The sequence below is a fragment of the Pollicipes pollicipes genome, unplaced genomic scaffold (assembly GCF_011947565.3).
Source record: "Pollicipes pollicipes isolate AB1234 unplaced genomic scaffold, Ppol_2.1 Scaffold_2655;HRSCAF=3109_pilon_pilon_pilon, whole genome shotgun sequence".
In the NCBI taxonomy this organism is placed as follows: domain Eukaryota; kingdom Metazoa; phylum Arthropoda; class Thecostraca; order Pollicipedomorpha; family Pollicipedidae; genus Pollicipes; species Pollicipes pollicipes.
The window spans coordinates 1-24737 of NW_023596151.1; the positions used below are offsets into that span (position 1 = coordinate 1).

General features: G+C 65.4%; 1 protein-coding gene and 1 non-coding gene across 2 annotated transcripts; one reads left to right on the forward strand and one right to left on the reverse strand.

Annotated features, from left to right (window-relative positions):
• Nucleotides 1-1445: 1445 nt before the first annotated feature.
• LOC119114565 (E3 ubiquitin-protein ligase HECTD1-like) lies at nt 1446-24737 on the forward strand. The gene is given in 35 exon segments (XM_037238655.1): nt 1446-1509; nt 4511-4668; nt 4961-5202; nt 5853-5979; nt 6517-6708; nt 7062-7231; nt 7438-7684; nt 8615-8782; nt 9074-9213; nt 9581-9788; nt 10150-10278; nt 10625-10744; nt 10746-10760; nt 11558-11697; nt 12006-12258; nt 12551-12667; nt 13070-13237; nt 13668-13791; nt 14121-14290; nt 14654-14848; nt 15166-15279; nt 15523-15657; nt 15844-15866; nt 15916-16112; nt 16597-16730; nt 17222-17509; nt 17781-18403; nt 18716-18917; nt 20097-20169; nt 20172-20311; nt 20602-20756; nt 21091-21385; nt 22010-22245; nt 23068-23187; nt 23871-24737. Coding segments are annotated over 35 exon segments (6144 nt in total). The 5' UTR covers nt 1446-1466; the 3' UTR covers nt 24154-24737.
• On the reverse strand, nt 7869-8020 carry LOC119114568 (U12 minor spliceosomal RNA). Its single transcript, XR_005096043.1, has one exon. It is a non-coding gene; the product is annotated as a U12 minor spliceosomal RNA (small nuclear RNA).

Below are 24737 nucleotides of genomic sequence, written 5' to 3' on the forward strand. Positions count from 1 at the left end.
GCTTGAGCTGCCTGTCGAACGCGACGCAATCGCTGGACGTGTCGTTGAGTCTTGTGGACTGGAATGACCCGCTTCTGGTCTGGCCGTGAGCCCTGCTGACCCCGCCGTTGCCGCCCGCTTGGGATGCTGGCTGGAAGCGATGCGACCGCTGGATTTGCCGTTGCGTTGCCGCTGCCGTTGACGCCGCCGCTGGTGCCCGCCGCAGATGCGTGCTGGACACGATGCGTCTGGTGGACCTGCTGCTGATCCTGCTGTTCGAGGGGCGGTACGCGCTGCGCGGACGGGCGTTAGTCCGGCCAGCCGTCTGCCTGGTCTGCGGCGCATGGACTCGGCCGGCGAGCGCTCGCACCGCCAGCTCATCGACTGCATCCGCAGCAAGGACACAGACGCACTCATCGAGAGCATCGAGAGCGGCGGTGAGGGGGCGCACGGCGGCGTCAGGCGCGGGCCGCGGCCAGCGCTGACGGTCCGGGGAAGCGGGAGCGGCGCCTGGAGCAGCGCCGGATCTGACCGGCGCTGCTCCAGCTGGCTAAGAGAGAGTGGAGAGAGGGAGGGAACGAGGGGGAGAGAAAAAAATGCGTGCGTGCGTGCGTGCGTGCGTGCGTGCGTGCGTGCGTGCGTGCGTGTGCGTGCGTGCGTGTGCGTGCGTGCGTGCGTGTGTGGTGTGTGTGCGTGTGTTTCAGTCGTTGTGGGCCTCCGTGACCTCAGTGGGGACGGGGCGACCACAGCTCTGGGGTGTCAGACGCATCACCACGGAGCGGTGCCTGCGAACTCGGTCTGCACCGGCTGGTGGGATGTGTGTAGCGGCTGTGCTGCGCGTGGCACGCCATCTGGTAGGGCGCCGGACACGGTCCATGCGAGCGACACGTGCGCAGCGAGCGTGGTGAGGTCCGTTTGTTTGCGCTGGAGCGCGTCCGGTGGCGCGACAGGCCATAAGCTGACCTGTGGGCCGGGGCTGAAGCCGGCTGATCGTCTGTTAATGCCGGCCGGTGACTATGCACGGTCACTGACCGTACGGCCCCATTCCGGGCGTGGCGGCTCGATGGGCGCCCCCCCCCCCCTCCCCCCCGTCGGTCGTGGCGCGGACTCCGGCCGGCTGTCGAACTTGGGCCGGGGTGTCGCGCGGGGGCGTGCCTGTCTGGCCGCTGCTTTTGTTGGTTGTCGCAGCGGATACCCGGCACGTCTGACGGCCCATGCTCCGGACGGCGAGCGACGCGACGGCGGACCACCGCTGCCATGCCCCCCAGCGGCCACTAGATGACCTGTGCTAACACTGACATGGAGACTGCACGTGATCTCAGCGCGTGCGGTGTAAAGCCTGCGGCACAGGCCAACCCGATCACAGCCTGAGCGGGGTCTCGTTGACAGTCCTGACCGCCTCGCCGCCAGGGTGTCCGAGGTCAACTTCATGGACGACGTCGGCCAGACGCTGCTCAACTGGGCCGTCGGCGTTCGGCACCCAGGAGATGGTCGAGTACCTGTGCGAGAAGGGCGCCGACGTCAACAGAGGTGGGTCACGGCTGGGCCAGCCCGCGCGCCGCCATCTCGCGTGCCGGGGCACGCCCTACCTCATCCTCGGCACCGGGCGCCGGCGGCGCTGTGACTGGTCTCCCGAGCCGCAGGCGGGCACTGTTTTGTCCACAATAGGCGGTTCCCTGTGTGCAAATGCAAGCGCGCGTGCCAGGAACACGCCACCAACACAACTACCGGGGAGTCCAGACATGCTGGCGTCGGGAGCGGCCCGCTAGTGCAAGCCTCCATTGCCTCGGTGTTCGATCCGAAGCGGGCCCTCTCGGCAGTTGTAGCGCGTGTCCGGCATGGCCACGACATGTGCGTCGAGCGAATGGCGCCACGATGGCGCCGCAGAGCTGCGCCGCGGCTGGTCAGGCAGGTCCCACGACCTCAGCTCTGTGGGCGCTGCATGGCATGAGTCAGAGTCGGTGTGTGACTCCACGGTAGGTCCGCGAGGGACGGCAGGCTGTGAGTCAGCTTGACCCTTCGCGGCGATTCGAACCCGAAGAGGGCCGGGTCCGCGGGTTTCGCCGTTCCCAGGTGTGCGGGGGTAAGGCATGGGCACATTGGCACATTGTTCCAGCATTCGGGCATTTCGGTGGTGGGGATGCCGACATTTGTTCATGCTGTCACATCCCCGGCTTGCGTTTTCGCTGCCTGTTGCCTCTCCACCTTCTTCACATCAACCAATCAGCATCGGACCGGGGCGGTGTTCAGCCCAGGTCTAGCGCATCAGATGCTGGACAGATGCGCCCGTGCAGGCCAGATGGCCCAGTTCGGGGTCAAAGGGCAATGGATTAGCACGAACGCATTGTGTCCGGAAGCTTCCGGAAAGCCAGGATTCGGGTAACATGAATTTATATTTACGTCCTGCACATCCCACTAGATGAATTTGCAATGCCGGCACGGAATGAATTTATGCTTACATCCTGCACATTCCACTAGCTGAATTTGCAATGCTGAGACGGGTTGCGTGCGAGACACGACCGAGCACGGGCCTAGGAGTAAACTTGGCCCTCCCAGCCGCAAGTACGTCGCCCTCGTGGTTGCGCCACGCGCGTCCGCCTGAAGGCATGGTGACGTGGCGGTTTGATGCGAGTGGCTGGAGTTCCCGATGCGAAGCTCGCGATGCCGCCATCGATGCGAGTGCTGCCTAGAGCCGGCACTGGCAGGGCCCAGCTGTTCGCCGTGATATCAATTGCGTTTTGGCTGTCGTAACTGCTTTTGCCATGGTTCTGTTGAAGGCAGGGCGTCCGGGGTGTCCGGGTACGTGTTGTTGGTGGAGTGATTCCCACGATCGGCGAGCGGCACCGATCAGCGCCACCTTAGTGGGCTGGGGGGGGGGGGGGGGGGCGTCGCGGCGTCGGCTCGGGTTCAGCGGACCAGCGCCGTCTGGGCCCAGAGTCCGGCCCGTGTTTACGTTGACTCAGCAGTTCGGGCCGGACCGAGCGCAGCGGCCGGTTATCAGCCCACCTGCGCAACCGTGCCCCCAACCCCGTGGACGGCGGCTCAGTCGCCGGCCGGCCTGGCGCTCTGTCGAGCTGTTCGTGTGCCGCTGGACGAACAGCTACGGCGGCATGGATAAACGGTGTCCTCCAGGACACCAAGCCCGGTAGATTACGGCACTCGTTATGGGCGCCAAATGACCACCGCAGTCGGCGCGCCCCTAAACTCCAATAAACAACAACAGCGGTAGATGCGGTCTCAGCCTTGGCCTCCCGAGCTTTTTGTGTCGCAAGCTTCCGTACATCGTCGTCGACTGGAGCGGCTGGTCCCCGCGGCCGGCGCGTGAAACATTGCTGTCGGCGCTGATCCTCATTTAATGGCCAGCACGGGACGGCGCGTCTTTCTGCCTGTGTCTGGCGGGGCGATCCGGCGGTGGCGGTGGCGGTTGTCTGACTGGACTGAGTCTGAGCGCGCCGCCCAGACTGCAGCGTGCTGTATGCGCCGGCCGCGCCGCCGGTCCCGTCGCCGCCCGCCGCCGGCCCCGCCCCGTCTGGCCCGGTGACCTGACCCGGCGGCGGCCGTCACGTGCGGCACGCGACCCGGCCGCCCCGCACGCGACCGGCACCGGCCCGATAGGCCAGCGGCGGCGACGGCAAGCCTCCGCCGGCTGGGCCAGACCGGCCGGCCGCCGCCCTGCGCGGACGGCACGGGTCGCGGCGGCCGCGCACTCGGCGTCCACCGCCCGTCGTGTGGCGTTGTGGCGAGTGCCGGCAGGCTGCCTCATTGCCGCGGAATGCTACAACGGCCTGTGCTGAACCGGTTGTCAGGTGACGCGCCAGGACGGTATCGATCTGAGGTGCCACCTGACGTGGAATCAAGCCAAAACTGGGATTGAACTGATTCGGTCTGGTCGGATCAGCCGAGACGTCTTGACGTGATTCGCGCAGTAGCTAGTGATGGTTTCCATCCGCTGTGGAACAGGAGTGCAACTTGGTTCATTCAGCGCAAATATATATTCATGAATTTGGCTCAGTCAGCCAATTGGCGTGTTTCTCTGTCATGTCGGTGGTCAAAGGAGAACCACCAGCCTCGCATTTGGGGGGCTGGCGGTCGCCGTGCTTCGGGTCTGATCAAAGGCGTTGTCTTCCCGACAAGGAGGGTAGCTTGCCCACGGCAGCGTTCACGCACGGCTCGAATGTGAACCATCTATGTTATTTGGCCAATGAGCTGCTGCTGTTGGGCTAATGAGCTGCCCATGGTCATCGTACGGGCTCCTGGTGCGTCAAGGCCGCGATCAATGAAACCAGCCATGCTGAGTGGAATACGTCTCTGATTCTAACGCCGCTGGGCCGTGTTAACTGCGCAGTGAATTGTCAAGGTGCTGGCATGGCGTGAAGTCTGCGTCGGTGCACTGAGACCCTGTGTCTGTATACGCGTTTGTCCGTATGTGTGCGTTCATATCCGGCCGCTGGCTGTTGGACGGTGACCGCCGAGCCGTCGCCGGCCGCCTGTCCCGCCCTGACGCCAGCCGGTCGGCCCGCTCCGCCACCAGGCCAGCGCTCGTCGTCGCTGCACTACGCCGCCTGCTTCGGCCGGCCGGCCATCGCCAAAGTGCTGCTCCGCTGCGGCGCCAACCCCGACTTGCGCGACGAAGACAGCAAGACGCCGCTGGACAAGGCGCGCGAGCGCAACGACGAGGGCCATCGCGAGGTCGGTCCGCCGAGCGCCCCGCTCCACTCGTGTGCGGTGCTCTGTCGCGGCGCGGCCGACCGACACGAGCGCGCTGCGGAGTGACGTGCTATGTCGACTCGGGCACGATTAGCTTGTTTATACTGATGGCGTTTGCCTGCCGTTATCTTGTCCGTGCTCGGGCTTTCCTGTCGGTGTCGTCGCTCTGTGTGCCGTCCGTCGCGGCGGCGGCCTGAGTCCGTGCCTGCTGAGATGTACCACGCTTGGGGCGGCCGCATCTCAGGACGTGCTCAGTTGCCGATCTGCCCGCCAGGTGGCCGCTATCCTGCAGTCGCCCGGCGAGTGGATGCTGCCGGCCGACAAGGAGCGACGTCCTGCCGGTGTCGGCGGCAGCGGCGGCGGTGCCGAGCCGGTGCCGGCGGGGCCTGGCCCGGCCGGCGAGGCGGCGCGCTGCGAGGAGCCGCGCGGTGACCCTGCAATGGCGCCGCTCTATCTTCGTCTGCTGCTGCCCATGTTCTGCCGCACCTTCCGGGACACCATGGTCACCAGCGTCAGGTAACTGGCCCACCACGGCCACCAGCGGCAGGCAGCCGACTCGGCATCATGGCCAGATGTGACCGCAGGTAGCACACTGATCATCAACGGCTGGCAGCAGTTGTCAGCAGCATCATGCCGCGCTGCACAATCAGATCTTTCAGGCATTCTGTTATACGAAGCGCGCAAAGACAAAACGCAATAAGCAAAAGAGGCTCGCATGAACCAGACACACCCTAGGGCTTAGTGGACGTAGACAAATCAGATCAGAGTATCAGGGCTCAGGTCGTCCTCTGGTGGAACGCGGTCTCGAATGCACAAGCACTGGGGTCGTCCTGAGCCGTACCGGATAAACTGTTGCAATCTGGCGTGGTCATTTCACAATCCATGTGTGGGCACTGACTGGGCGCCGTCGCTCCGTGGAAGGCGTCGGTGGCTCTAGATCGCTGGAAGACCCGTCCCCGGGCCATCGGACCCGCCAGTGTGGTGTCGGGACTCCCACTCGCCCGCCATTCTGAGCGTCAACAGCTCCAGACGCCCCCTGCCCGTGGGCGTAACGGCCGTCTGCTGCGCCCTGCCCATTGCCCGCCGCTGCACTGGGGTGCGTTGTGCGGGCTTTGCGCGTACCGGTGGGAAGCAGAGGCTGAGCCTCCCGCCCTCCGCTGTTACAGGAAGTCGTCACTGAACCTGCTGCGCAAGATGTTGTATTTCATATCGCCTAGTCTGCTAATGGAGACGTGCCAGGGCGACCTGGCCGGCAATATTGTTGAAGTACTCGATGTCGTGTTAGACGCGGAGGTGAGTGGTTACGAGGAGGACCCCACTCGTGGTCTGCAGATTGGTGTCATCTGATCCCGGCGGGGCGCTATCGGGATGCACCAGTGAATGGCTGTGCGCCACTGAGCGTTGTCCCGACGGGAAGCCGATGGCGCCGGAACGGCACGTGGAGAGTCGGTGTTGCCTTGGTCCCAGGGCGACACTGACTGGCCGTGCGGGGGTCTTACCAGCTGTTGTATCATTCCTTTCACTGCCGTTGCCTCCGGCACAAAATGCAGAACGTGAAAAACTCCGTTGTGGTTCGGCGGCTCTCGTATCGTGTCAGTGCTGTGGGTGCGGCTGTCTTGCTCGGCTGGCAGCGCGTCACTGACAAACCAGATGGCGAACAACGATGTTGCCGCTACAAGGGCAACAAGCATGTCAGACGAGCATCGGTACGTGGATGAATGTAGCATGGTTTTTGTTCCGTCCGCGTACTGGTTCGTTCGTTGGCTACCCACAATGAGCTCTTGAAGTTGCGCGTGCCGTGCGCGTGACCGGAGTCCGGTGTCGGCACAGGACGACGAGGAGGGCCACGCGGTGGCGCTCCAAATCACCGAGGACGTGCTGCGCAAGGGCGCCGACACCTTCCTCGAGCACTTCGCCCGGCTGGGCCTGTTCACGAAGGTGGGCCAGATGGCGGGCGCGCAGGAGGAGGGCGAGCCGCGCCCGGCCAGCCCGCAGTCGCTCGGAGCGTGCGCCGACAGACTGGTGAGTAGCTCCCACCCGGCTGCGGCCGGTGGGCGGGGGTGGCGCGGCGCACAGCGTCCCAGGTCTGCGAGCGTTGGCCCGCCTGGGCCATATGTTGGACGGGACGATGTGCCCTGGGCCAGTGTGTGAGAGACGGGCAAAAGCCATCGACGAACGGGCGGTCATGCCGGCACAGGCAGCGTTGTGGCGTAGCCTAGATCGCCCGCGGCTCCCAAGTGCATTGCGATGGTTAGATAGTAAGCGCGCCCATATTTGACTGCGGAGTCTAGCCAGAGGAGCGGTGCTCAGCGGTACGGAGCGTCGCCGTGAACGTCCGTGACGGTGGTGTGACGTGTGACGCCTGTGCCGTCCAGCCGGAGGAGTCCTGTGACCAGCCGCAGCCGGAGCAGGACGCGCGCGAGATACTGCCCGGCAAGGCGTACCAGTGGCGCGACTGGTGCATCTGCCGTGGCCGCGACTGCCTCTACATCTGGTCAGACGCCGCCGCCCTGGAGCTCAGCAACGGCAGCAACGGCTGGTTCAGGTGTGTGACCGGCCCCCGGGACGGGTTCAGGAGTCTGTGGCACAGCCTGAAGCTCAGGCTCAGGTTCAGGCTCAGGCTCAGGCTCAGGCTCAGGCCCGGGCTCAGGTTCAGGTTCAGGTTCAGGCCTGGGCTCAGGCTTGGCTCTGGTTCAGGTTCAGGTGGTGTCGGCGTGTTCGCTGCGCTGATGGGCACGCCCGCCCCGTCAGGTTCATCCTGGACGGCAAGCTGGCCACGATGTACAGCTCTGGCAGCCCGGAGGGCGGCTCGGACAGCTCGGAGAACCGCGGCGAGTTCCTGGAGAAGCTGCAGCGGGCGCGCGCCTCGGTGCGGCCCCAGTCGGCGTCGCAGCCGGTACTCAGCCAGCCGTCGGCCGCGCGGCTCGTGGTCGGCAACTGGTCTCTCAGCTGCCGGCGCGACGGCGAGCTGGCGATCAACAACAACGACGGACAGCAGGTGGGAGGGAGCTCCTGCCTGGTGCGTGGCGGCCGACCCGTCTCCGGGCCGCGGTCCGATTCTCTCAGTCTGGCCGCGCTGGGGTTTGATTTCTGACCGTACCCATCAGCTAAAGGAGAGGCGGGGCTGCCACACGCACAGGTCCCCGGCTTGTTGTCCTGTATTTTCCCCATTGCCGCCCAGTAGGGCAGATCGCAATCACCTAGGCAGGCAGCGAAGTAGGCTGCCCGCCCGTGGGACGACCTGTACCCCGTCAAAAATTGAAGCTAGAGTGATCTCAGCAGAGCCAAGCGTCACCAAGGCTCGTTAATTTCCTTACTCATTAGTTTAAGGCACGAGCGCGGGGCGTCGCGATTTTTCATCATGATCATCCGACAGAACAGAGTGTGTGCTAGTTTTCATAGCTTGGGCGTCATTAGGTGGACAATTATGTCCGCATGTTAAACATACTCGATCACAATTCTTCCATTGTGTGCCGCCTCTCGTTGGCCGCGACGCGTGGGACCATTATCCGGATGAATTTAGTGGTCGGAAGCTTTTTGTAGCCAAGCGATTTGGTTACGTTTGGGCTGCCATCTAGGGACTAATTTAAGAACCTTGAACGTGTTCGCCTGGAGCCTTGAGTGCGGTCTGGCCCGCTGTCGGCTCATACCTCTGAGGTTCAGATGATGCGCGACTACTGCCCACCAGGCCATTCATTGTTTCGTCATCGTCCGTAACCAGCTCAATCATCGAATGATGTGGCTGGGTCGTGGGGCGTGTGACAAGTTGCACTATCCTGACCGCTCTCTCCCCTGCCGGGCCGCTGACCTGCATGCCGTGCCGTGCCGTGCCGTGCCGTGCCGTGTCGTGCCATGCCGTGCCATGCCGTGCCATGCCGTGCCGAGTCGAGCCGGTCGCCAGCTGACGCCGTGTGGCCTGGCTCGCCAGCAAACGACCACGCTGCGAGAGGACCTGCCCGGCTTCCTGTTCAAGTCGAACCGCGGCACCAAGCACACCTTCACGGCCGAGACGTCGCTCGGGCCCGAGCTGTCGGCCGGCTGGGCCGGCAAAAAGGGCAAGCGCTTCCGCTCCAAGGTCGAGGCTGTCAAACAGAAGGTCAGCTTGTCTGGGGCGGCGTGGCGCTGGGTGGGTGGCGGGCGGGCGGCAAACACTGTCGGCAGGAGGTGCGGACGGTGTGCTGGTATCGGGCCGTTGCTGTGCAAACTCAGTTGGAATAATCTCCGCACAATAAGTAATTTTTGCTGAGCAGAGAGAGGCAGAGAGCATTTGCGACGAAATCTACGTTATCTGTCGTCTCCATACGTTGAGCCTCGTATTGAGACGTTTGTCGACTCTATTTGACTGACTGACTTGGACCTGACTCAACTTTGGGTCCGATGCCTACAGGTGCGCTCCCAGGCGCGCGAGATCTACGAGAAGTACTTCAAGATTGCGCAGTCCCAGCCTCGCGGCGTGGTCGCCAAGCTGGGCACGATCGTGGCGCAGATCGAGCGCGCCTGCCACAAACAGCTGGCAGCCGTTGACCGGTGGGTGTGGGGACGCGCCGGACAGGCGGGCGGCCGCCGCGCCCCGCTCGCTCGCGCCGGGCCGACGCGGAGCCGGCGTCAGCCTCTCTCGTCGTGTCATCAGTCGCGCTGAGCGATAGCCTGGGATGTCATTGCCCGGCGCTCCCAGCTGCTGCCCAGATCGTGGCGACTGCGAGTCGGGATCGGCGAATGCGTGTGCGTTTGCACCCAGCCGCGTGTGTGTCGGTCTGTTGCCTGAGGTGTGTATGCGTGGGGAGGGGGGAGGGGGTCGGCGTACGGCCTCTGGTGACCGGTGACCGGTGCCGGATTTTGCGCCAATCCGTGGCGGGCCGCGTGCGCCGCCGCTGACCGCGTCCGCCGCCGACAGCACCGACGAGTGGCGTCCGATCCTGCGCGCCGCGCTCGGCGACCTGATCACGCTGCTGTCGGACGAGCGGGCCGTCTCGGCGTACGAGCTGCACTCGTCAGGCCTGCTGCAGGCGCTGCTGCGGCTGCTCAGCTCGCCCGACCGCACCAGCCGGCGCGCCAACCGGCTGCTCAAGCAGCGACAGCGACTCTTCAAGCAGTGCTTCCAGGTGAGGCGGTGGCGACGGCGACGCCACCCGCTGGCGGCCGGCCGGCGGGGATGGCCTCTTGCCGGTCTGGTCTCGATCGCGATGCCAGCCCGCTGATCGTGATGAGTCGGTGCTGGGAGCGGGTCTGAACGGCCGGCGGCGGACGGCCTCTTGCCGGTCTGGTCTCGATCGCGATGCCAGCCCGCTGATCGTGATGAGTTGGTGCTGCGGGCGGGTCTGAACGGCCGGCGGCGGACGGCCACTTGCCGGCCTGGTCTCGGTCGCGATGCCAGCCTGCTGATCGTGATGAGTCGATGCTGGGAGCGGGTCTGAACGGCCGGCGGGGTTGGCGTCTGACGCCGTTTCTCTTGCTGTCCGCCAGGAGGCGGCTGGGGCGTCGCAGGAGCACCCGGGCGTGTCGCTGGTGCGCAAGCTGGTCTCCGTGCTCGAGTCGATCGAGAAGCTGCAGGTTTACAACTACGACTCGACGGGCACCGTCAGCGGACTCCAGGTGAGCGGGCGCGGCCCGGGTCCGGCGCCGAGCTGGGCCGGCCGCTCCGCTGGGTGATGGGGAGGGTGTCGGCAGGGAACGGCGGGCGCTGCCGCGGGCCAGCAGCCGTCCTCGCTGCCGACAACGGATGTGACGTTCGAATCGCAATCTTTGTCCGATGGACACTGCCCTGACCAGTGACAATGTACGCGTCTCTTTTAGTGTAATCGATCGTCAGACGTGTGAGTCGTGCCTTGGGCATTGTGCCGCTCGAGACCCGTCTCCTCGCCCATCGAATGCCCCTGGAATGCCGCTGCGACGTGCCACCCGTCCGCGACCTGAGCGGCTGGGCGCGCCCCCGCGGCAGGTGTTGCAGCTGCGGATGCGGTTCCGATGGAGCGGGCCGCCCAGCGACTCCGGCCTGATCGACTGCACCGGCCGCACCCTCAAGATGGAGCCGCTGGTCACCGTCCGCCAGCTCGAGCGCTTACCTCCTCAAACAGGTACGGTGCTGGGCCGATCTGAAGAGGTGCCTGTCCTACTCCCCCTGTGGTCCTGCCGTGCCCTGTGGCCTTGCTCCGTCGTTAACATCTCTGTATCCGTCCTATCACCCCAAAGTACCATGGATGCGGACGCTAGGTTTTCTGGTGGCCCACGCACGTTATGTACCGGATGTGTTTGCATGGCCCTGTACGGACTGGTTTTCTGGACTGGGCCTGTCGATGGACCACGCGGTGTCGCCTTGTCGTGCCATGTCGATGGACCACGGGTGTCACTTTGTCGTGCCAGTCGGACCCACGGGTGTGCCATGTCGGCCATGTCGATGGACCACGGGTGTCAGCCTTGTCGTGCCATGTCGATGGGACCACGGGTGTCACCTTGTCGTGCCATGTCGATGGACCACGGGTGTCGCCATGTCGTGCCATGTCGATGGACCACGGGTGTCGCCATGTCGTGCCATGTCGATGGACCACTGGTGTCGCTATGTCGTGTTTTGTCGAAGGGCCACGGGTGTCGCCATGTCGTGTTATGTCGATGGGCCACGGGTGTCGCTATGTCGTGTTATGTCGATGGACCACGGGTGTCGCCATGTCGTGTTATGTCGATGGGCCACATGTGTCGTGTCGCGTTATGTCGATGGGTCGCGGGTGTCGTTACGGCTGTGCAGTCGCTACCTGAGTGTCGTCAGTGCGGTGTCGGCCGGAGGGCCGGCTTCAGGCGCGGTACGGTGGTCCGGCCGGGGCCTGCCCGCGGCGCTGCCGGAGCTCGCCGTAGTCTGACCGCCCGCCGACCTTGCCAGGTGGCCAAGCAGTGGTACGACCACGACCGGTCCACCTTCACCTTCGTCAAGCGCATTCGCGAGAGCCCGAGCATCGTGTTCACGCACCAGTCTGACTTCGATGAGAACGGCATCATCTACTGGGTGGGCACCAACGCCAAGTGAGTGGCTGACGACAGACCGCCGCCGAAGCTTGGGTCAGGCTCGGCAGTTGGCGGAAAGCCATATCCGGTGTCGGGCGGAGTTTGTGATTTGCGGAATGACATGCTGGTGGTGCGCGATGCAAGGTCATCACGTCTGGTGACGGCAGGTGCTGCTTGCCGGCAGTGATTGATTTGAGACCCTATGCCTTGCATATGTCCAGTGAACCCAAGGCTCGTGACGTTCTCACAGCGAATGTGAGCGGAGATGGCATTGACGCGGCCGCCGTCGCCTCCTCCCTCTTATCGAGCGTCCGCCGCCGCCGCAGGACGGCCTACGAGTGGGTAAACCCGTGCCAGTACGGCCTGGTGGTGGTGACGTCGTCGGAGGGCCGTAACCTGCCGTACGGCCGGCTGGAGGACGTGCTGTCACGCGACCCGACGCCACTCAACTGCCACACCAACGACGACAAGCGCGCCTGGCTGGCCGTCGACCTCGGCCTCTGGGTCATCCCCACCTGCTACACGCTGCGGCACGCGCGCGGCTACGGCCGCAGCGCGCTCCGCAACTGGGTCTTCCAGGTGAGACGGGGGAGTGGGCGTCGCGCGCCGCGCGCCGGCGGACGGTGGGAGCGCGCCACGGCCCGGGCTCGGCGGGGGGGGGGGAGGGGGGGGGGGGAGTGCTGCATGTCATTAGCTGTGTTAAGACTTCCCTTGACGTGATGTCGTTTGGAGAGTGGTGACAGTGGTGGTGTGCTCTTAAGCTGGGCTGTAAACGCTCTCGAGTTGGTGAAGCGCACCTTGCGGCGTGCCCGTACACGCTCCTGTGTCGCGCGCACCGGCTGGTGACGCAGTGACTGCTGCCGTCCGCCAGGTGTCCAAGGACGGACTGTCGTGGACCACGCTGTACATGCACATCGAGGACACGTCGCTGAATGAGCCGGGCAGCACGGCCTCGTGGCCGCTGCTGGCGCCCACCGACGAGACTCAGGTGAGCAGACGGGCGGTCCGGCGGACCCAGGTGTGTCCAGCCGGGCGGCGGGCGTCACCGCCGGCGGACCCAGGTTTGTCCAGCCGGGCGGCGGGGGTCCCGGCCGACGGTGGAGGAGGTCCTCGGATGCAGCCAAATGCCTGTGAGGGGTGACATTTGCTGACGTATCTATAGACAGGTGCTATTGCAGAGGCATCTAGCTTTTGCTGAAATACGGCCTGTTTCTGAGGAGATGGCGCTCGGGCTGGTTTGCCAGCTGCTCGGTCTCGCTCGGGCACCACATGTCGCATCTCTACGCTGGGTCTCGATGTGGCCGTCCGGCGTGCCGTGCTGTTCGCCGTCTGCCGGGGCGCGCTCGTCTCGGCCTGGCGCGTCTCCCCTGACCGGGCCGCTCCCCGCCAGGGCTGGCGTCACGTGCGCATCCAGCAGACGGGCCGCAACGCGTCCGGACAGACCCACTACCTCAGCCTCTCCGGGCTGGAAGTGTACGGCACGGTGACGGGCGTCTGCAGCGACCTGGGCAAGGCGGCGCGCGAGGCGGAAGCGTCGCTGCGCCGACAAAGGCGCCAGGTGAGCCGCCGCCGCCGCCGCCCACGCGGGGTCGGGCGCGACGCCGCGCCGCGGGAGCCCGCGCACGCTGCTGCGGGGTCGGGGCCAGAGCGGTTCGTTTATTATGCATGTGTGGGGCGGGAATGTGCAGCTGTGTCGGTTGGCGTAGGCGGCTATGTTGGCGGCGAAGAGTGTCGGTCGCTGTCAAGAGCAAGAGCGAATGGACTGCCAGCGTGCAGTGATGGTCGGCGGTAGAGACAGTTTGGATAGGCTCTGCGTTTGCATTCGCTGGGATGAACAAAAACTTTCGGACTCGTTCTGAGCGAGGTCACCGTTGTCGGCACGGTTCACTGGGCTGGAGTGTGTCCAGCGAGAGCGGCTAGTCTGGCCACGGGTCGCCGCCGGCTGCGAGCGTCCGCTCACCACCCGCTGCCCGGTCCCTTCGCCGCAGATCAAGAACCAGCTCAAGTACATGGTGCCGGGCGCGCGCGTGGTGCGTGGCGTCGACTGGAAGTGGCGTGACCAGGACGGCATCCCGCCGGGCGTCGGCACCAGCATGTCGGAGCTGCACAACGGTGAGCGGCGCAAAGGCCGTGCCCAGGCTCGGGCCGGCGGGGGCACCCCCGGCTCCGTAGAGGACCGACGACAGGCGCCGGGCGCGCATCGAGCCGTCACCCGACGCTCCCCGAAGGAGCGGTGGTGTACTGTTGGCCCTCCTTGCGAGGCTCGCCGTCACGTGGATTGTGACGTTTTGGTGAACAACCCGATCTTTCATTGGGCTGGTCGGCTTCTGTCCAGCTCTTCTACCCAAGTGCAGCCGTGGTGCACAGCTGAGTCTTCAGCGCGTTTCTGGCGCGAACGGGCCCCGCCAACCTCAGCTGATCGGTCCGCCGGCGTGCCGCAGGCTGGATCGACGTGACCTGGGACAACGGCGGCAGCAACTCGTACCGCATGGGCGCTGAGGGCAAGTTCGACCTATGCCTGGCGCCCGGCTACGACCCGGAGTCGAACACGGGCGTACGGGCGGCCGCCAAGTCCGGCAGCGCCACGGCCACCTCTGCCGCCGTCGTCAAGGTGGGTCTGGCGATGCGGGATTCTGCCGCGTGCTCCGCCGGCCGGAGGGTGCCGGCGTCCGGCACTGTGTGGGCCCACTCGACAGGAAACTGTCGGCGTGCTCCTTGTCGATGCTGGCGTACGATGATGTTTGGCGTCAGCCGCCCGCCCGCTACATTCGGCCTCGACCCGGCGTCTGGGTGGTGGTCCTGTCTGTGCGACCGGAACCCAGCCAGCATGACTGGATGTGTGGGCGGGCGTCCCATGCGTGGTTGTGTGCCGGCTCGTGTGCCCCCGTGCCGGGGCTGGACTCGTCCTCCGTGTGACCGTGGCCGGTCTCGGGTGTCGGCGCCCGCCTGTCAGCGTCGCTGGCGCTGCTCCCAGGTGACCTCTCCGTCAGCCGGGTCGGCGCCGCCGTCGTCGGGCGCGCCGCCGTCGACGTCGACCGCCAAGCCGCGCCAGTCGGTGCTCACCAGCCGCAAGTCGTCCTCGACGCCGTCACTGCCCGAGGCCACCGACGACCGGCACTCGGTGGCCTCCACCGAGCAGGCCGCCTCGGCCGACAACCTGGCCGCCAAGGTAGGCCAGCCGCGCGGCGACCGCCGAACCAAGCTGCGCCGGTGCCGCCGCCGGAGACGGCTTCGCACGGCCGGTGCGCCGCGGTGAAGATGTCACTCATTGGCGTGGGACATCTACCAATAGCTCAGAAAAGCTCACACGGGTGGTGTATTGGGGGTCCAGATGGCTGTGGTCAACTTGCTCGGAATGTATTACGCGGGCCATGCGTTTTTGGATCGTCGAGGTCATGCGTGTGGTCGACTGTATGAGCCACCAGTGATTCTCGTCACTGAGGACGTGTTTGCCGGCCCCTGAAATTGCTCTGCTCCGTCCCGCAGCAGGCGGCCGAGGCGGTGGCGGAGAACGTGCTGACGCTGGCCAACGCCGAGGCCATGTCGTCGCTGGACCAGACGACGGACTCCGTCCTCTCTCGGGTGGTGTTCGGAAACAAGGTGAGCGGGAGTGCGAGGAGTAAAGCTGGCACTCGTGCAGGCCGTGCTGTGCGAGACAGTCCCGCGGTGTTCAAACATCAATGCGTCAGTTATTCTGACGGGTGCTGGGTGTTCGTCCAGGTGCTGATGAGTGAGGAGCGTTTTCGGGTCTCGTGTGTGTGATGCCGTCCTGGCGCCACTCCACTGTCGACAGCAGTTGCCAGTGGCGCGTGACAGGGCGTGACGTGACGCCTCGTGCCGCAGATGGACGCCATCCTGGAGAGCTCCGACTGGCTGTCGGGCGGCGAGGACAGCGCGTCCGACACACCGCCGGCCACCTCGGCGGCGCCGTTCTTCCCGTGCCAAGCGGCACTGGCCACCCAGCCGCCGCCGCCACCGCCACCGCGCCGCCACCGCCACCGCCGCCACCCCCGCCGCCGCCGGCCGCCTCTACCGCTGCTGCCGCCGCCGCCGCCGCCGCTGCCGCCGCCTGCCGCCGCTGCCGCCGCTGCCGCCACCACCATCACCACCACCACCACCGCTGCCGCTGCCGCTGTCGCCGCTGCCGCCGTCACGGCCTCCGAGCCCAACAACCAGCGCTCGTCGATGTCTGTTAGCACGCCGAACCTGAACGACGAGTCTGCCGGCCTGCTGGAGATGTTCTCGGCGATGGTGCGGCGGCGCGCCTCGGGCACGAGCGGCGCCGGCTCGTCGCGCGCCACCAGCCGGCGCGTACCCGGCGCCGACGGCCGTCACCACGCCCGCCGGCGCCGGCTGCGGCCCGTTCCTGCGGGCGCCAAACACCACCAGCATGAGCAGCCTGGCTCGCCTGGCGCTCAATGCCCCGCTGCCAGGTGAGTGTCCCTCTGCCCGGTGAGTGCCCCGTTGCCCGGTGAGTGCCCCGCTGTCCGGTGAGCTGGGTGCCCCGCTGTCGGTGAACGCCCCGCTACCCGCTATATGTCCAGCTGCTCGGTGAGTGCCCCGCTGTCTGGTAAGCATCCCGCTGCACAGTAAGCGCCCCGCTGCCCGGCCGCCACCGCCACTTGTGGGATACGCTGGGTGACCTGGTAACTGAGATATTGTTTGAGGGGGTTGGGCTTAGTTGGACACCTGGTTACGAACGTAACGTCGGTAATACCGTGGCAAAACTACACCAGTCTCACCCGACTATGTCACCCCAACTGAAGTGGTATTGGAGCGCGCCGCTCCGGCCAGACTGGTGGTTGTTTGCGCATGGCAGCCCAGCGAGCGGCCCGCGTGCAGTCGTGAGGGGAGGGAGGGTGCGCGCCGTGTGCTTGGCGGTGGCGCCGCTGACGCCTGGTCTGGCCTCGCCCGCAGGGAGTTTCATGTCGACAGCACAGTCCTTCCCCAGCCTGTCGTCGGGCAACACGCTGGTGACCAACACGGCCACCAGCGCGCTTACGCAGGGCCTCACCATGTCGCTCACGTCCAACTCGTCGGACAGCGAGCAGGTGAGAACGAACGCTGCGCTCTGGCGGCGGCAGCTACAGCGCGCCCGCGCAGCACAACTCCCGAACGGTCGCCTTGGCGTAGTTGTCACAGTTGGACGCGAAGCTGTTGAAGGTCTTTCTGTTTTCTTATTACATTTTTTTTTTTTTGTATTCCAATTGCTCTTCAGTTTTTCGAAGCATTGTGGACAAGTGTATGCGAGTGTGCATTTTACTGTTTTGGTTGTGGAATGCTTGTCATGTTCACGTGCCCGGTGAACTTCGCACTTCTGCAATCGCTTCCAAGCTGTTTTATGGTCGTTCGCCTGATATGTGGTGATGCACACACTAGAATGAGAAGTTTGCAAGATACGAACAATCCTAGTGGGGACTATGGGCATGCATTCTCCATTACCACAGCCTGCATTGTCCGTGAATTGCTGCCCGTTTATGGACGCTTAGTCCGGGTAGCGCATCCCACTGAGCGAATGGTGACCGCGTCCTGTGCTCGGCAGGTATCGCTGGAGGACTTCCTCGAGTCGTGCCGACACACCACGCTGCTGGCGGAGCTCACCGACGACGACGAGCTGGCCGACGAGAACGACGACGATGACGAGTACGAGGGTGGCGGCGGGCCGGCCGGTGGTGGCGGCGGCGGCGAGGAGGAGCCGTTCGACCCGCGGCCTGGCCGCCGCCACGCCTGGGACGACGACACCGTGCTGAAGCGCCAGTGTCCGGCGCTCATTCCCGCCTTCGACCCGCGGCCGGGCCGCACCAACGTGGCCCAGACGCAGGACATTCAGGTGAGCGGGGCGGACGGCCGGCGGGCGGGTGCGGAGCCGCGGCGCGGCCGCCGGCCGGCCGGCATGTTCTCTGCGGGCTCAGTGGGCCGTGAATGTCGGTGGGGTGAGAAGCGAAGCGAAAACGAAGGTTCGCGAAGCGCACGTGCATGCCGGTGATGGCGACGCCGGGCCGGCACCGTGCTTCCGATGTGGTGACGTCACGTGCGTTTCCCGGCCGGCGTGTTCATCCTGCCGCGGCGGTGCCTGACGCTTGTGCCTCGGGTGTCGCCAGGTGCCGCCGCCGGGCAGCCAGACGCGGCGGCTGGGCGAGCCGGGCGACGAGCCGTCGTCGGAGCCGCGGCTGCGGCTGATGCTGCGCGGCCCCGGCGTGCCGGGCGTGCCGGACGTCGAGGTTCCGCTTGACTCGCCCGACGCCACGCTGTTCAGCGCCGTCCAGCGGCTGGTGCAGCGCTCCCAGCTGGGCAGCAAGCAGGAGAAGCTGCGCCGGCTCTGGGAGCTCGTCTACACGATCGTGTACCGCGAGCGGCGCGACGACGAGCGGCGCGCCGACCCGGCCGCCGAGCGCAAGAGCTCGCTGCAGCAGCGGCTGAGCGAGGGCTCGCCGTGCACCGTGGACGATGTGGTGCACCTGCTGCGGCGGCTGTACCACCTGGTGGGCGAGAGCCGGCCGCGCCAGCAGGACACCGACGACGAGCCGCCGCTCGACATCCCCTGGGAGACGTTCGTCAGCCGCAAGCTGACGAACAAGCTCTGCCAGCAGATCCAGGACCCGCTGGTGCTCGCCTGCCAGGCGCTGCCGGACTGGTCGCACAGCCTGCAGGGACAATGTCCCATGCTGTTTCCGTTCGAGACGCGCCAGATGTTCTTCAACTGCACTGCCTTCGGCACGTCCAGGTGCGGTCACGGGCGCGAGCGCCGACGGCCGGCTCATCAGGACCGTTGGCACGGGCGCGTCCCCGACGGCGAGCACCAGCGCTCGGCGCCGGCGCATTTAGCGCCCTTCCGCGAGATGGGTGTGTGTGGCGTGCCGCCGCCGCAGCTGGCTCTTAGAGTCTCACTTCAGATGCCGGTCGACACCGGCGTCTTTAGCGGATGCAGGTGGTCCTCCCCCCCGTCTCCGTGCGCCGTGTCTGTGTGTTTGGCGTTTGTCCAGTGTGCCAGTCTGTGCGCTGTTGACGCCTTGCCTCGCTGGCCTGTGGCGCGCAGGTCGATCGTGTGGCTGCAGACGCAGCGCGAGCTGGCCATGGAGCGCACGCGCGGCCCGGCCGCTCTGCGCCGCGACGACGGTCACGAGTTCCGCGTGGGCCGGCTGCGCCATGAGCGGGTGCGCGTCCCGCGCGGCCCCGACCTGCTCGACTGGGCCGTCCAGGTCATGGACTTCCACGCCGAGCGAGAGGGCATCCTGGAGGTGAGTGGCCACCGCCTGGTGTCGGACCGCTCTGAGAGGAGAGAGCCGGCGCCGGCTGGTGTTGGACCTCACTGAGAGCCGGCCACCGCCTGGTGTCGGATCTCACTGAGAGCCGGCCACCGGCTGGTGTCGGATCTCACTGAGAGCCGGCCACCGGCTGGTGTCGGATCTCACAGAGAGCCGGCCACCGGCTGGTGTCGAACCTCACTGAGAGCCGGCCACCGCCTGGTGTCGGATCTCACTGAGAGCCGGCCACCAGCTGGTGTCGGACGTCACTGAGAGCCGTCTCGAGTCAACCTAAAGCTGATGGCCACTATCTGCTTCATCCGATCGTGGTCGGTTTCATCTGCAACCACGTATTCCCAAGTCCGTATCGAGTCTCGGGGGCTTGCTGTGAATGGGATCAGCGCCTGCCTCCATGGCGAGTCCCGCTTCTGTGTGGCCGTGTTTACCGGGCTGTTACCGGACTGTACGCCTGCCTCGGTGGCGAGTCCTGCTCCTGTGTGGCCGTGTTTACCGGGCTGTTAACCGGGCTGTACGCCTGCCTCGGTGGCGAGTCCCGCTCCTGTGTGGGAGTGTTTACCGGGCTGTTCACCGGGCTGTACGCCTGCCTCGGTGGCGAGTCCTGCTCCTGTGTGGCCGTGTTTACCGGGCTGTACGCCTGCCTCGGTGGCGAGTCCCGCTCCTGTGTGGCCGTGTTTACCGGGCTGTTCACCGGGCTGTACGCCTGCCTCGGTGGCGAGTCCTGCTCCTGTGTGGCCGTGTTTACCGGGCTGTTCGCGGGCTGTAGGCCTGCCTCGGTCGAGTCCTGCTCCTGTGTGGCCGTGTTTACCGGGCTGTTCGCCGGGCTGTACGCCTGCCTCGGTGGCGAGTCCCGCTCCGTGTGGCCGTGTTTACCGGGCTGTTCACCGGGCTGTACGCCTGCCTCCGTGGCGAGTCCCACTCCTGTGTGGCGTGTTTATCGGGCTGTTAACCGGGTGTACGCCTGCCTCGGTGGCGAGTCCCGATCCTGTGTGGCCGTGTTTACCGGGCTGTTCACCGGGCTGTACGCCTGCTTCGGTGGCGAGTCCCGCTCCTGTGTGGCCGTGTTTACCGGGCTGTTCACCGGGCTGTACGCCTGCCTCCGCACGGTTTTGATGGCCCGTCCGGCGTGGTGTACGCCGCCGCCGCTGCCGCCAGATGGAGTTCGAGGGCGAGGAGGGCACCGGCCTGGGGCCGACGCTGGAGTTTTACGCGCTGGTGGCTGCCGAGCTGAGCGGCGCGACCTGTGCATGTGGCTGTGCGACGACCAGCCGCTGCTCTCGGCCGAGGTCGAGGCGGCGGCGCCAGGCGACCGGCCGGCCGACTACTACGTGCTGCGGCCCGGGGGTCTGTTCCCAGCGCCGTTGCCGCAGGTCAGTCAGCCCCCGACCCCGACCCCGACCTCGACCCCGACCCCGACCCTGATCGTGATCCTGGGACGCCGACCCTGAGACCCCGGCCCCGACCCCAACCCTGCCTGGGCCGGGCGCAGGGCCTGGCACGTTCAGCACTGCTGGCGCGTTGTCGCGATGTCTGTGTGGTATGGAATCGCCACATCGCCCCTCTGTTTTGGGGACGTCGCCCGAGCGCGGCGGTGCGGGCAGCCGACTGCGTGGCATGCGCGGGGGGGCATGTGTCTGAGCCGTCGCCGGGCGTGTTGCAGGACTCTGAACAGTGTGACCGCGCCGTCACCATGTTCCACTTCCTGGGCATCCTGCTGGCCAAGGTGCTGCAGGACGCGCGGCTGGTGGACCTGCCACTTTCCCGGCCCTTCCTCAAGCTCATCTCGTCGGCCAACGTAGCCGAGGAGCACAGCAGGTAGGCTCCGTTCGGGGATAAGCCGGCTGAGGCCTGTCGGGCGGCCGGGGCGGGTGTCGTCGCGGGCAGCCCATCCCCGATGGCGTGCGCTCACTCGGGGTGGTGTTCAGAGGCACGCTGAGGGTTTAACGTGGCGGCTTCGCGCTTCTCCACATCGCCTTGCGTCAGTCTTGGTGTCTGAATATCAGCCAGGGATGAGCTGATGTTGAGGGAGCACACTCCCTGCTTTGTCGTGCCCGCGAGATGGCGCCTCTCGGCAGCCGTCTGGCGGCCAGCCGCCGGCCGTCTTCCGTGTGGCGGGTGGCACCAGGCCTGACTCGTTCCCGCCCTGAAGGATGGACGGCGTCGGCCGCTCCAGCTCGCCGGCCAGCGAGGACGACCTGATGACCTCGTCGTTCGTCTCGATGGAGAGCGAGAAGGAGCTGGAGCTGGACCCGCCCAAGATGGCGGCGGCGACGGCGCCCGCCTGGTACCAGGACGTGCTCACGCTCGACGACCTGGCCGCCATCGACCCGGCGCGGGCGCGCGTGCTGCAGCAGCTGCGCCAGCTGGCCTCGCGGCGGCAGCACATCCTGCAGGATCCGCAGCTGTCGGAGGAGGCGCGCCGCCGACAGCTGGCCAACCTGACGGTGAGTCGTCCGCCAGCCAGCGCCGCGCTCACTCGCGGCGTACTGATGGCGAGGCAGCTGCAGCCGGCCGTGGGCCGACCGACCCCGCGCTCACTCGCGGCGTACTGATGGCGAGGCAGCTGCAGCCGACCGTGGGCCGACCGACCCCGCGCTCACTCGCGGCGTACTGATGGCGAGGCAGCTGCAACCGGCCGTGGGTCGACCGACGCGCTGGCGACTGGTTGGCAGGAATGATGCAAGGCGGGCTACTCAAATAGCATACTAATATTACACACCCAATTATCGTTACGGGTAATCCTCTGTGTTGGGTTGGCTCGATTCGATAGGTCTGTTTGTGTTGTTTTTGTTTTTGTTGTTTTTGTTTCTTGTTTTTGTCGACGCTCCTTCATGGAATACCGTTTGACATCGGGGCACTAGGTAGCTGGCGCAGGACGTTTTTGGAGCTGTCTGTGGCTGTGCGCTGCCCTTGCCTTCGTCACTGGCCCCACCGGCTCGCTCTGGGCCGCGCCTCGTGCCCACGCCACGCGCGCGCCAGTCGTGGCGGCTGGGCTGCGGCTGGGCTAGGCGGGCGGGGTGTGCCGCGCGCGCTGCTGCCGCCTCGACTGACGGAGCTGCGGCCGGCAGGTGGACGGCTCCTCTCGGCTGGAGGACCTGGCGCTCACCATGACGTTCCCGTCGCCGTCGCGCTCGCTGGGCTACGTCAGCTGCGAGCTGCGGCCCGGCGGCGAGCACCAGGACGTCACCGAGCAGACGGTCGACGAGTACGTCGAGCTGATGGCCGACTTCTACCTGCGCCGCGGCCTGGCGCGCCAGCTGGACGCCTTCAAGGCCGGCTTCGACCGCGTGTTCGCCATGGCCAGGTGAGACGGTGCGTCGCAGCGCCCCGGGCCGGTCGTCTCGCTGAGGTTATGTCTGTTTGTGTGTCTGTTTTGGCCTTGTTTGGATTTGCCGCGTAGTCTAGATTGTTTGGTTTTGCTGACGGAGTGGCGTTCTGCGGTCTGAGGATGGTGGTCGCCTCAGGAGCTTCAAGGTTAGAGGCTTAGGGTAGGCATGCTTTCAGGGCTTAAGTATGACAGACAAAATAGGTCACCAGTTGAAAAAGGATGCACCTAAGGTCGAGAGAACAGCCAACCAAAACGAGAATATCATCTGCTAAATAGTCACAGTATGCCTACGTTTGCAAATGCATAGGCACGCATTGTGAGTGAACTTGGATTCCATTCAACCTAAGCTTTTGAAAGAACGGATCGATGTTCAGGAACACATGGTGGATGAACCCAGTCATTGGCTACCCGATGACCTTCAGCAGATGGTAAACAAATGTGTACTGGGAGGGGATATTGATGATAGGACCATGCAGGCTGATCTGACCGGTTTTGTAAACTGTTGACACTGTGGACGGGCTTGGAGGAAACATGTTCTCAGTAGCGACGTTTCTCTTTCGCCTGACACCGTCGACTCCGTGAGGCGTCAGGGTTTTACTGAAGCTGCCCTGGCCGACCGGTGGTGGGCAGGAACGGCTGCCGGCTGTTGGCGCCCGCTCAGCGAGAGGCTGTCTGGCCTGTGGGGGTGGGGCGGTGCGGCGTATGCTCTGCGCGGCCCGCATGTGTGTGTGTCCCGCGCGTACGCGGCGAGCCGTGCGTCCCCTGTCCGCTGACCTTGCGGCCACCCCGCCGCCGCAGACTGCGGCCGTTCAGCCCGGACGAGACCAAGCTGATGCTGTGTGGCGACCAGGCACCGGCGTGGACCCGCGACGACCTTCTCAGCTACACAGAGCCCAAGCTCGGCTACTCTCGGGACAGGTGTGTGGTGCGCCTCCGCTCGCTGGGGGTGCGTCGTCTCCGCCAACCCGCGCCTGTCGGCACCCGTGCACTGTGGCAAGAGTCGGTGTCGGGTGGTGCGCTAATTTGTACCGTCGCGTTTGTCGATATCTTACTGCCCATGATGTGATTTTCAAATACTGCAGTAATATCGGTGTTAAGTATGATGTGAAAAAGTTTTCAGCATTCACAAGTTACGCAGCGATTCATTATTCACATGTTGCTACACTTTTACACAAGTTAACTACATCACACACTTAACTCTGCGGTTCACTCAGCAACTTAACACGGGTTTTAACGTTCGACACTGCTAGTGGATTAGCTAATGATTCGTGTCGGCTTGTCCAGCAGCCCGTGCATTTTTCCTCCACGTGTTTGTGCTTGTTGCCGCTGCTCACTTTTCTGTTTTGTGTTTTGTGGCGTGCTGTTGGTCGCTGAGATAGGGGCGGGAGCACCCTTTGGCTTTGTCTCACGAGACGAAACTTCGAACCCACTCACTGACATCTCACTGCGTGTAAGTGTGCGGACGTTCACACGCAGACCAGGATACGCGTCCCGTGCTGCTGGACTGGAGTGGCGGTCGGCGGGCTGACTGGCGGCTGGCGGTGGGACGGTCGCCAGCGTGTGCGCGGGCTGTCCTGACCGTGATCCTTGTGCTGCCGCAGTCCGGGCTTTTTGCGGTTCGTCAGCATCCTAGAGAAGATGTCTGGCCCGGAGCGGAAGCGGTTCCTGCAGTTCGCCACGGGCTGCTCGTCGCTGCCGCCTGGCGGCCTGGCCAACCTCTACCCCCGACTGACGGTCGTCAAGAAGGTGGACGCCGGCGACGGCAGCTTCCCCAGCGTCAACACGTGCGTGCACTACCTGAAGCTGCCCGACTACAGCAGCGAGCAGATCATGCGCGACCGCCTGCTGGCCGCTACCCAGGAGAAGGGGTTCCACCTCAACTAGTCGGCCGCGGCGTGGTCGGGACGCGCCGGCGCTGGCCCCGGCGCGTGCGCGCGCCGCGCCGGCCTCGCAGAGACGCACCGGCGCCGCCAGTGCGCAGTTATCGATATGTCAAGTACTGTGATGCTTAGTGTCTGCTGTTAATCGTTTATTGGCAATATGGGACGTGTGTGGCGCCGGTTCAGCCTGACGGGGCTTCATGTGATGTGGGCGGCAGCCTGCCGCAGTGTGCGTAGTCGTCCGCTCGCCGCCGCCGCCGCCGCAGCCGCCGCGATAGAGTGCGACCGACGGTATCTGGGTAGCGACGTAAGTCTCCACCGCTGCTCTCCCTCTCTTCAGAGTACAATGGCGTTCTCTGCACGCCGTCCGCCACGGGGCGGTACTCGGGCAGCCAGCGCTGGCCCAGGGTCATTTTAGACGTTTATTGGCGGGCGCCAGTCGCTTTACGCGTTTCCTTTCCCTCGTTTGCGGTCCGTTCTCTCGTTTTGTGCTTCGTCACGACGCTGGCGGCCATGTTTAACGCAACATTTCTTGTCATACGTTATAGATGAGTTTACACAAAATACACGGAACACGCCGAAGTGAGA